Genomic DNA, 13,226 nt, shown 5'->3' on the forward strand with positions numbered 1-13,226 from the left:
AAGAGGCAAAAAAATGAGCTTTGATCTAAACCTCTTGCTTTATTCAAAAATTAACTCAAAATGGACCACAGACTTAAATGTGAAATGGCAAAACTTAGAAGAGAACATAGGAAAGGCAAAGAGCCCTTAGACTTGACACCAAAAGCAGGATCCATTAAGAGGAAAATTGAGAAACTGGATCTCATCCAAATGAAAAACTTTTGTCCCATCAAAGTCTATTTAAAAAAAAAAAAAAGATGAAAAGACATATTAAGAAATGGTAGAAAATTTTTCACGGCCAGGCACGGTGGTGGCTCACGCCTGTAATCCCAGCACTTTGGGAGGCCGAGGCGGGCGGATCACAAGGTCAGAAGATCGAGACCATCCTGGGTCACACGGTGAAACCCTGTCTCTACTGAAAATACAAGAAATTAGCCGGGCGTGGTGGCATGCGCCTGTAGTCCCAGCTACTTGGAAGGCTGAGGCAGGAGAATGGTGTGAACCCGGGAGGTGGAGCTTACAGTGAGCTGAGATCGCACCACTGCACTCCAGCCTGGGCAACAGACTCCATCTCAAATAAAAAAAAAAAAAAGAAAAAATTTCCAAGTCATATATCTGACAAAGACACTGTGTCTAGAATATTATTTTTTAAAACACCTCAAACTCAACATTAAAAGACATATTAAGAAATGGTAGAAAATGTTTCCAAGTCATATATCTGACAAAGACATTGTGTCTAGAATGTTATCTTTTTAAAAATACCTCAAACACAATATTAAGACACCCATCCCATAGAAAGTAAGCAAAAGAGGCTGGGCGTGGTGGCTCATGCCTATTATCCCAGCACTTTGGGAGGCCGAGGTTGGTGGATCATCTGAGGTCAGGCGTTTGAGACCAGTCTGGCCAACATGGGGAGACCCCATATCTACTAAAACAAAACAAAACAAAACAAAAATCATCTGGGCATGGTGGCACGTGCCAGTACTCCTAACTACTCGGGAGGCTGAGGCAGAATTGCTTGAATCTAGGAAGCAGAGGTTGCTGTGAGCTGAGATTGTACTACTGCACTCCAGTCTGGGCAACAGAGTGAGACTGCACCTCAAAAAAAAAAAAAAAAAAGGGCTGGGGGTGGGGGGCGCGCAAACGACATGCAGATAATTTCACCAAAGAGGATGTACAGACTGGCAAATAAACACATGAAAAGATGTTTCACTTTGGCCATTTAGGAAAATGTAAATGAAAAGTACAATGAGATATTACTACACACCTATTAGAATAGGCTAGGATGAAAAATAGTGCCAACCCCAGTGCTGGAGAGAGATGGAGAAACTGGGTAATATACACCTGGTGATAATATAAAATGGTACATCTACTCCAGGAAACAGGGTGGCAGTTCCCTTCCAAACTAAAAATAGATGAACCCTGCAACTACACTCATGAATATATACCCCAGAGGAAGAAAAACTCATGTTCTGGCTGGGTGCAGTGGCTCATGTCCACAATCCTAGCACTTTGGGAGCCCAAGGAGGGTGGATAACTTGAGGACACGAATTCGAGACCAGCCTGGCCAATATGGTGAAACCCCATTTCTACTAAAAGTACAAAATTAGCCACACCTGTAATCCCAGCCACTCGGGAGGGTGAGGCATGAGAATCGCTTGAACCAGGAGGTGCAGGTCGCAGTGAGCTAGGACTGTACCACTGCACTCCCGCCTGGCCGGCAGAGTGAGACTCTGTCTCAACAAACAAACAAACAACAACAAACAACTCATGTTCTCACAAAAACTTGTACATGAATGTTCATAGCAGCTCTATTTGTAACAATCAAAAACAGGAAACTACCCAAATGTTCTTCAGTAAGTGAATGATTAAACAGACTGTGATGGATATATATCATGGAATACTGCTCAGCAATAAGAAGAAATGAACTATTTATATATCCAACAACTGAATGAACCTCAGAGATATTGAGTGAAAAAAAAGCCAACCTCAAAAGGATACATACTACATGATTCCATTTATGTAACATCCGTGAACATCATTATACAGATGGATAACAGATGAGTGATGGTCAGGGGATGGGAAGAGGAAGAGATACGGTTATAAATAAATAAATAGGCTGGGCGCAGTGGCTCACGCATGTAATCCTAGCACTTTGGGAGGCCTAGGTGGGCGGATCACAAGGTCAGGAGATCGAGACCATCCTGGCTAACACGATGAAACCCCGTCTCTACTAAAAATACACAAAAATTAGCCAGGCGTGGTGGCAGGTGTCTGTAGTCCCAGCTACTTGGGAGGCTGAGGCAGGAGAATGGCATGAACCCGGGAGGTGGAGCTTGCAGTGAGCCGAGATCGCGCCACTGCACTCCAGCCTGGGAAGCAGAGCGAGACTCCGTCTCAAAACAAAACAAAACAAAACAAAATAAAAAACTAACAAGAGGGCATCTGCTGGTGATGGTGCAGGTGAGTGTCTTGATAGTGGTGGTGGTTATGCAGGGCTATGCATGATAAAATTATACACAACTACAAACATGCACACACACATATGTGATGCATGTCTAACTGGTGAAATCTGCGTAAATTCTAGATTGTACCGATTTTAATTTCTTGGTTTTGATACTGTACAATAGTTGTGCATGAGGTTAATACTGGATGAGGCTAGAGGAACTGTGCAGGAGACTTCTCTGTACATTTCTTTGCAACCTCCCATAGATATAGGGCAGCTAACACAAATTTAGCAGCATTATCTTTACTAATATGCCAAAGTATACATCTTTCCAAAGACAAGTTACCTCAAATTTGTGCTGATAAAAAATTTCCTCCCAAATAAGCTACAATTCTGCTGTCATTTATTAATATTTGATTATAATGTCAGGAGTCAATTCCTTTCTCAATATAGTACTTTTTGACTTTACTGACCACATATAATTCACTAGTTATCAGTCAAATGTATTTTATAGATTTTGATCATCAATAAGTAAGCCATCTTTAAGACATGTATTAATTTTTTTCTCATAATGATAATGTAAATTAGTATAATTTTATCTTAGTTTACTCAACCTTGCTTTAAGCTAAAAGCATGCATTTATAAGATAACATAGGTTGTGGCAGCAGAACAGAATGATTTGGTTCCAGTTAACATACATGGGGAAGATCAGATCCTTAGCTTTCAAATCCACCTTGACATGATTTTCTGGAAAACAACTTTTTAGGTTCTAATATCTATCACATTTGTTTATAATGTCTGTGTCTGTCTCTTAAATTTAACAAAACATGTGACTGCACAAGTAAACTAGTTAAAATTGGTTTCTCAAGGTGCTTGCAAGGAACAATAAAAACAACATAGGTTTATATTGTCCTAAAAAAAAAACATTTAGATGGTCCCCTAGAGAAACCTCTTGATCAGGCCAGGCACGGTGGCTCATGCCTGTAATCCCAGCACTTTGGGAGGCTGAGGCGGGCAGATCACCTGAGTTGGAGAGCAGCCTGACCAACATGCAGAAACCCCGTCTCTACTAAAAATACAAAATTAGCTGGGCGTGGTGGCACGTGCCTGTAATCCCAACTACTCGGGAGACTGAGGCAGGAGAATCCCTTGAACCCAGAAGGCAGAGGTTGCAGTGAGCTAAGATCGTGCCATTGCACTCTAGCCCAGGCAACAAGAGTGAAACTCCGTCTTAAAAACAAGAAAAAAAAAAAACAAGAAAAAAAAAAAAAACCTCTTGATCATAAAGATTAACAAGACAACGAAAGTTGCAGGAATTTTATCTTACTAACCTTTCAATTATTTGTTTTTAAGTTGTTAATTGGAGATTGAATAAAAGCTCTCACAGCTATTTATCACCAAATGTCACACACAAACGATCATTTCTTATAAAGAACTTATCACTATTAAGTGAAATAAGTTCCCAATTAGACCACTAAATTTTAAAAATTAGCATCACTCTACTAGAAAAAACAGATCTGGGTTTGGCAGGCAAGCTATGGCCCATGGGCCAATCTGTTTTTATCAGTAAAGTTTTATTGCAACACAGCCATGTTCATTCATTTTTGTGTTCTCTTTAGCTGATTTTACACTGCAACAGCAGAACTGAATAGTTGTGACAGACTGAATGACCCACAAAGCCTACAGTAGTTACAATCTGACCCTGTACAGAAAAAGTCTGCTGACTTTCACTTACATCAGGAAGTTCTTTTTTTTTTTTTGAGACGGAGTGTTGCTCTGTCACCCAGGCTGGAGTGCAGTGGCGCAATCTAAGCTCCGCCTCCCGGGTTTATGCCATTCTCCTGCCTCAGCCTCCCGAGTAGCTGGGACTACAGGCGCCCGCCACCTCGCCCGGCTAGTTTTTTGTATTTTTAGTAGAGACGGGGTTTCACCGTGTTAGCCAGGATGGTCTCGATCTCCTGACCTCGTGATCCGCCCGCCTCGGCCTCCCAAAGTGCTGGGATTACAGGCTTGAGGCACCGTGCCCGGCAGGAAGTTCTTTAAGACTATTAATATTATTAATTCTGAACAGGAAGAAAACTATTTCTGAGTTTTGTTTTTTCCCCGCCCCCCCTTATCCTACTTGACTGAAGCAGCATAAGATTGTATGCTGGGATGAAACAAAAAATGTAGAATAATAAATGCTATCTTTTCTTGTCAGATATCTCAAATACCATTTTACAAGTTGAAAATGGGCTCTAATAACTCTTAAGCTGATACTGGTCAATGAAACAAATAAGAAAAATGTTCCTGAAGAGATAAAAATCTGTCAACTTACACATAGTAAGAGAAATAAAGAAAATACAATCATTAAGAGAATCATTACTTACGCTGTATGTGAATGAGCTGCTTTGGCATCTTAAATTCCCCAGGATATATAGACTCATAGTAAGCAATATTACTTTCTGCCTCTGGGACTGGTATAACCATATTATCCCTCTTCTCGCCATACACCTGCTGTGCTGAAATAGCCCGCTGAAGATGATGTTCCTAAAAAGAAGAAAAAACAGGTAAGTTCGTGTATTTTTAAAAAGTAGCAAACAGATGACATAGACCTACAAAGTTTTCGCTCATTTGTTTTTAAAATAGAGAGATTCTAGTAGTAGGTCTTAAAAGCATGTTGTTAACACGATACAACTAGTGATAAAATCAGTTTAGGTAGAAATGAAAAAAACAGTGTCAGAAACACTGAATATTTCCTCAATATAGCAAAATGAACTGCCAAAACTGAGAGTTATATAAAGAGATACAAAACAGTTGACAAAAACAAAGCTTGCATTTTACAGATGAGATGTGGAGGAGTTAAAACATTTGAACTTGTTATATAAAGAAAGTGGGCTATGGTTAAAAATATTTTATTGATCCAAATCTCTTATTCATATAATACGTCATGAATATAGAAGGTATTTGAATACCAATCAACTAAATATGATTTCTTCAAAGAAGAGCAGAGGTTATCTCCATTTTGAGTTGAAACTGACAGACTCAAATCCTGGTCTTTTGTCTGAAATGATAACCTTTCATACACTCTTTCTGAGCCGCTGCAGAGTATGTGTAGGGGCAGAAAGCACATTCTCTGGACTCGGGCTGACTGGATTAGAATCCAACTCCGATACTGAAACAGTTTGTGACTCCCGGCAAGAAATCAGTCTTCTAAATCTATTTCCTCCAGTAAGAGAAAAAAAGAATCTACTGTATAGAGTTGGAGATTTAAGTAAGATAAATGTGAGTAAAATGTTTGGTATAATGCCTGGCACAAACAGGTGCTCAAAATAAGTTTTGGTTTAGCCACCACACAGAAAGCTTTTCCTAGTTTGTGATACTACCAACTGCCATATAAAGGTATTAGTCTCATCCAGGACTATCAACACTGAATTTTGGTATATACCTTATTAAATTCAAACACACACACACACACACACACACACACACACACACACAAAGTTCATGGATAAAAAACATTCTAATAGTATGAAAAGTTCCAGTCTTCATAGGTAGCCCATTAAGAATGCGTATATTCTTCCCAGTATTTAATGTATATACAAATGTGTGCATATTTAAATATGTAAAGGAATATATATTCCTATATAAATAGATATAAGATACACACAATATAGAACTTTATCCATAGCTTTGGTTTACTTGATATAACCTGGAAATGTTTCCATACCAATACTTCTACTACATTCCTTATAATAGCTGCATTATATTCCACTATATGGACTTAACCAAATTTATTTAACCAGATACAAATTGGTAGGAAAAAAACTCTGGCAACAAACTAAATGCCTACCATCTCCTAAGTGCTACAAAGAACCACTCATGTATTATTATGTACAAGATATCTTTGTGGACTTGTGAAAGCATCTGTAGGACAAGTACCAATGGAAATGCTCAAAGGATATATCTAAGGTTGTAACAACACATATTCTTCATTCCTTAAGTAACTATTTCTCAATATTCCTTTTGAGTTTAAAACTTTTTGCCCATCTCGTTACTTTAGGTTAATTTCTTTACAAATGATAGTGAAGATTCTTCTCTTTCAAATGTTGCTCTTCTTTGCTCATTTTCAAAAGTGTTGGGTTTCTCTTATTCATATTCAATTTGATTTTTGATTCTAAACCCTCATGATGCCTAATAACTCCTGGGAGCTGGTAGAAACTAGGTCTGTATGTGTGTATGTAGGGTGGGGAGAACAGTGTTACTAAACAGCTAATTCTATCTTCTTCTACTTTGGTAGTCTACTGGCATATTTACTGGCCCAAGGGCATTTTTGCCAACCCCAGTATAAGTCAGTTACACGCATACTCTTGAACTCTCAGATATCCTCAAATGTCAAGAGAAATATTCTTAGCACACACACACCAAACTCAAGGAGAGAGTAGGGAAGCAAGACATGTGATTCATAGTTTGCTTTTTGTTCCCAGCTCACAACCCTTAATCTCTTAACCCTTAATTTCTATGTGTAGGTGAACATATAAGTTAGATGTTTTACCTTTTGGACTTTTGCAAATCTGTCTTACTCCTGGTGATGCCTTTAGAACACAGCATTCAAGCATTCGTTTATTTTGTTTAACTAGTTCTGATATCTGGCACCTGGTCCAAATGAGAGGTAGTTGTAGTTGAGAACAGAATGTGCCAATGTCGGCTGGATGAGGTGGCTCATGCCTGTAATCTCAGCACTTTTGGGAGGCTTAAACTCACTTGAGCCCAGGAGTTTGAGACCAGCCTGGCCAACATGGTGAAACCCCATCTCTACTAAAAACACAAAAATACAAAAATTAGCCGGGTGTGATGGCGTGGGCCTGTAATCTCAGCTACCCAAGAGGCCAAAGCAGGAGAATCGCTTGCATCTGGGAGGCGGAGGTTTCAGTGAACCGAGACTGCATCACTGCACTCCAGCCTGAGTATCTGAGCAACACTCCGTCTCAAAAAAAAAAAAAAAAGAATACGCCAATGTATGAGATTATTAGTTGGTCAGAAAATGAATACTTCACATATTACCACATCCTCCCACCTCAAGATTATGAAACAAATTCACCCTCATCAGGTTTTTACCCCTTTTAATAGTTTATTTTTACATCTGTAATTTTTCTATAAGGAGAAACAAAGATCTACCTTTTTCCCCCAAATAGTGAGCCATCTGTCCTAATGTCATGCATAAAATAATCTATTCTCCTTAATCTTAAAAACATTCCATTAGGAATCCTCACAGTGTTGGTAAGAATGTAAATTAGTATAGCCACTGTGGAAAACAGAATGGAAGTCACTCAAGGATCTAAAAAATAGAACTACCATATGATTCAGCAATCTCACTGCTAGGTATATACCCAAAAGAATGAAAATCAGTATATCAAAGAGGTGTCTGCACTCTCATTTTTACTGCAGTACTTTTCACAATAGCCAAGATTTGGAATCAACCTAAATGTCTATCAACAGATAAATGGATAAATGAAATGTGGAACTACACACAATGGAATACTATTCAGCCATAAAACAGAATGAAAACACCTATCATTTGCAACAACATGGATGGAACTGGAGGACATTATGTTAAGTGAAATAAGGCACAGAAAGAAAAATTTTGCATGTTCTCGCTCATTGTGTGGGAGCTAAAAATTAACACAATTGAACTCAATTGTTCATTAAAACAATAGAAGGGTACTAGGGAGGGGCAGAAAAAGTGGGGATGGTTAATGGGTAGAAAAATATAGTGAGATAGAATGAATAAAATCTGAATAGTATTTGATAGCACAGCAGCATGATGACAACCGATAATAATTTATTACATTATTTTAAAATAACTAAGAGTAGAATTGGAAAGTTCCTAAAACAAAGAAATGATAAATGCTGAAGTGTTGTACATCCCAATAACCCTGATGTGATTATTACACATTGTATGCCCCTATCAAAACATCACATGTACTCCTTAAATATCTATACCTATTATGCACCCACAATAAAAAATTTAAAAAATTCTCTATATTATAAAACACATTTCACTTGCAACAGGGAGTATTTTCAAGCTTTTTTTTTTCTTTTCTTTTCTTTTCCCATTCTACTCAACTCTCTCCTATGCCAGTATTTAATGTGTTTTAAACAATGTAGCCTTGGGCTGGGCACGGTGGCTCACGCCTGTAATCCCAGCACTTTGGGAGGCTGAGGCAGGTGGATCACTTGAGTCCAGGAGTTCAAGACCAGTCTGGGCAACATAGCGACATCCTGTCTCTGGAAAAAAAAAAAAAAAAAAAAAAGCCAACAACAACAAAAAAATAAATAAATAGAACAAGGTAGCCTCATACTGCATTTTATTATCCAGTATGGTAATTTCCCACTCATACTTTTTCTTATCAGGTTTCTCATTTATTTGTTTCAAGTAAACCGTAATAAATTTAATTCTTTAGGTATAAAACATGACCCCTAAGGAGTTCTGATTTTTACAAGCAATACAGTATAGTGGTTAAGAACATGGGCTTTGGCCAGGTGTGGTGGCTGACACCTGTAATCCCAGCACTTTGGGAAGCCAAGGAGGTCGTATGGGTTGAGGTCAGGAGTTCAAGACCAACCTGGCCAACACGGTGAAACCCCGTCTCTACTAAAAATACAAAAATTAGCCAGGTATCGTGGTGCACACCTGTAGTTTCAGCTACTCAGGAGGCTGAGGCAAGAGAATCGCTTGAACCCAGGAGGCAGAGGTTGTAGTGAGCTGAGATTGCGTCACTGCACTCTAGCCTGGGTGACAGAGTGAGATACTGTCTCAAAAAAAGAAAAAAAGAAAAATTAAAATAAAGAACATGGATTTTGTAATCAAGAGTTCCCTGGTATTTGAATGTCGGCTCCACAGTTTACTAACTCTATGACTTTGGGACTTGGGATAAATTATTTCTTCTTTTCCAGCAAGAGTGTTATTATTTGTATATGTGTATTACATACCTACCATGTGGGATTGTGGTCAACATGCCCAAGATGTACTAGTACCGAATGCATGGTAGTTAGTCTATATCTTTCACTATTAGAGAAGCTGAAGTTCTTCATACACTTAGTAACCATTTATATCCTCTTATATGAACAGTGATCTGTAGAAAAAACTTCCTTTATGTTATATCCATTTTTCATAACTGTGAAACCAAAATTTTGTTTATCAATATTATAGTGATTACTCACTGCTTTAAAAAAATCTTATTTGTAGTTTTCTTGTATAAAATATTTCACATAGGCCGGGCGTGGTGGTTCATGTCTGTAATCCCAGCACTTTGGGAGGCCGAGGTGGGTGGATCACCTGAGGTCAGGAGTTCAAGACCAGCCTGGCCAACATAGTAAAACCCTGTCTCTATTAAAAATACAAAAATTAGCCAGGTGTGGTGGCAGGCACCTGTAGTCCCAGCTACTCGGGAGGCTGAGGCAGGAGAATCATTTGAACCTGGGAGACAGAGGTTGCAGTAAGCAGAGACCACACCACTGCACTCCAACATGGGCAAAAGAGCAAAACTCTGTCCCAGAAAAATAAATAAATAAATAAAAATTTCACATAATTACCTCCTATCTTTAACAGTGAATAAAACAATCTCCATTTTATAAATGGCATTTAGGGGTGAAGTGTCATGATGTATGCAACATACTTTCAAATGGTTCAGAAAACGGGATTTAAAGAAAAAGAAAAAACCAGCCAGGCACGGTGGCTCATGCCTGTAATCCCAGCACTTTGGGAGGTCAAGGCGGGCGGATCACGAGGTCAAGAGATCGAGACCATCCTGGCTAACACAGTGAAACCCTGTCTCTACTAAAAATACAAAAAAAATTAGCTGGGTATGGTGGCGGGCGCCTGTAGTCCCAGCTACCAGGGAGGCTGAGGCAGGAGAATGGCATGAACCCGGGAGGCGGAGCTTGCAGTTAGCCAAGATTGTGCCACTGCACTCTAGCCTGGGCGACAGAGCGAGACTCCATCTCAAAAAATAAAAAAATAAAAAAAAAGAACAAGAAAAAATACTACAAATATTGTAGAATCTGGGTTGAAGGTATATAGATGGTTACCCTACTACTATTTCAACTTTCCTATAAATTTGAAAATTTTTATAATAAAAGGTTGGATAAAGACGAGGGCACTATGGGTCAGGTATGTATATAATGTAAAGCAAATATGGTTAGGTTCTTCTAAGGCTTAAAAAACAAAAACCTTCCTTCCTCAACAGCTGAAATAATCATTACCTTCTACTATTCATATTTACTCCCTCCCCAAGTACGGCAGTTCTCCCTTATCCACAGGGGTTAAATTTCAGGACAATCTCAGTGGATGGCTGAAACCACTATTAAACCCTATGTATGCTATATTTTTCCTAGATGTACACACCTATGACAAAGCTTAATTTATGAATTAGGCACAACAAGTAACAATAATAGAACAAATATAACAATATACTGTGATAGGTTATGTGAACATAGTCTCTCAAAATAAAACTGCATTCACCCTTCTTCTTGTGATGTGAGATGATAAAATGCCTCCATGATGTGATGAAGTGAGGTGAGTAAGGTAGGCACTGTGATGTAGTGTTAGGCTACTACTGAAAACTAATTTAAAAAGTTTTTAAAAACTCATTTTAACTTAAAAATCATTTCTGGAATTTTCCATTTAATATTTTCAGACTGCAGTTGATTGTAGGTGACTGAACCTGCAGAAAGCAAAACCATGGATGAGGGGGGATTACTGTGTACACCAGGAGCCTAAGACAAGGAGACCAAACAGAGAAGGCCAGTGAGGCTGAAGCATAGTGAGTGAGGTGGTGAGCGACAGTCTTATGTACAAGGAGTCAAGCAGATCATGCAGAGTCTTAGGGGTCACGTCAAGGATTTGTCCTTTTTCTAAGAGCAATAGTGGCTGCAGGGTTTTACAAGAGCACTAGTAAATAGACCATACTTTTATATGTAGCCCTTAAATAGTTCTGAATGACATTTAATGACATGCACAAACCATCAATTAAAGAGATACCTGAAAATTCTATGTTCAAGATATTTAAACAGTTTTTAAGGAAAAAGACACAACTGAGTCTATCTATATAGAAAACAATCTAAAATATAGATATATATCTCAATCATCCCTATATTCCTTCATTCCCTACCTTGATTTTTTCATAGCATGTGCCATCCTCTGATAATGCCATATAATTGGTTTGTTTACTACCATTAACCACCTCTCCCTCCACCTCCACCTGCAATCTAAGCAACATAAGGAAGGGATTTGTCTATTTTGTCCACTGCTGTTATCACCACCCTAAAACAGTGTTTAGAACAAAGCGGAGTGCTTAAATGATTACATGTGCACACACACACACACACACACACACACAGTTTTAAAAAATATTTTTAAAACCCAAAGCTATATACACCTATTTCCACAAAATAACATTAAATAAGTGAAAATGAGATTTTTTTTTTTTTTTGGTTTCAGTAGGAAGAAGCTGCAAAACGATAAAGACAAGAAACAAAATAAATTAGGAAATGAGTTCTGTATTTCATTCAACAGATATTTATTTAATTCCTTGACTAAATATCTGAGATTATGCAAGTACAAATTACAATGATACTCCAAGCTGTTTCACTGAAGTACTAATTTCAAATTATTAATAGTTAGTCTAATGAGAAGTTTGATAATTTAAGTGTAGAGAAGGCTGGGTTTGAAACTTAGTTGTTTTTTTTTAAGGACTTTCTGAGAGCGTTCAGCATGGTAATGTAAACCGTAGTTCTTAATAAAGGAGGATACAGCCATTCCAAACCAATGACAAGGGAATCATTTTTTTCAGAAACTATCCACTAATAGTTGATAGAAAACTTTTGAAATGCAGTTTGGGAAATGCTGGTATAAAACAAAAACCAGAGATACAGGGCAGACCATCCAGACTTAATTCTGTTCATTAATTAACTTAGTCTAAATTTACTGAGTGCTAACCATTATGTGCCTGGCACTGGGACACAATGGCAAATAAGAGAGACATGCTCTACATGACATTGCAGAGGTTACACTCTAACAGGAAGGACAGATACTAATGAAATCTAAAAATTGTACAGTGTAGTAAAGTACTACGAAGGAAAAGTACAATATGTTTAGAGAAATATAAACAGGAAACATTTCTGAGACTATCGCTTTACCAGTGGAGAAAGTGACATTTAAGCTAATATTTGCAGGAACAGGAGTTAAGTGAAAGATTGTTTTAAGAAGAGGGAGTAGGCTGGGTGCGGTGGCTCATGCCTGTAATCCCAGCATTTTGGGAGGCTGAGGCAGGAGAGTCACCTGAGGTTAGGAGTTTGAGACCAGCCTGGCCAATGTGGTGACACCCCCCCTCTACTAAAAATACAAAAATTAGCTGGGCGTGGTGGCGGGTGCCTGTAATCTCAGCTACTATGAAGGCTGAGGCAGGAGAATCGCTTGAACCCAGGAGACCGAGGCTGCAGTGAGCCAAAATCGTGCCACTGCACTCTAGCCTAGGCGACACAGCAAGACAGTCTCAAAAAAAAAAAAAAAAAAAAAAAAAGAGGGAATAGAGGGAATAGCTATGTTTGAAGACCACTTACTATTTATAACATGTTTGATGGGTAAAATTTCTTTAATTATAAAATATTTACGATGATTAGGTTCAGCTGTGATTTCACTGTTAATTGATGTAACACCAAGATCAATTCCAATTTTTCATTGTACAGAGGCATAAACTCTCAAATCAGCCCGATTTTAAAGTGAACAAAGGTAATAAAGTTAAATAATTTAAAGAAATAT

The 13,226-nt window shown here is 38.3% G+C and overlaps 1 protein-coding gene across 5 annotated transcripts in view; it reads right to left on the bottom strand.

Annotated features, from left to right (window-relative positions):
• EPC1 (enhancer of polycomb homolog 1) overlaps nucleotides 1-13,226 on the bottom strand; it is a 112,882-nt gene that overhangs the window by 32,927 nt on the left and 66,729 nt on the right. For 4 of the 5 annotated variants that reach the window (XM_015146768.3, XM_015146767.3, XM_015146766.3 and 1 more), the window contains exon 2: nucleotides 4,795-4,954. In XM_015146768.3, the coding sequence (XP_015002254.1) occupies nucleotides 4,795-4,954 (160 nt within the window). Of the gene's footprint in view, nucleotides 1-4,794; nucleotides 4,955-6,959; nucleotides 7,056-13,226 lie in introns of those variants that run through there. The other variant, XM_028826147.2, reaches the window with a different exon arrangement.

The sequence above is a fragment of the Macaca mulatta genome, chromosome 9, assembly GCF_049350105.2.
Source record: "Macaca mulatta isolate MMU2019108-1 chromosome 9, T2T-MMU8v2.0, whole genome shotgun sequence".
NCBI classification, from domain to species: domain Eukaryota; kingdom Metazoa; phylum Chordata; class Mammalia; order Primates; family Cercopithecidae; genus Macaca; species Macaca mulatta.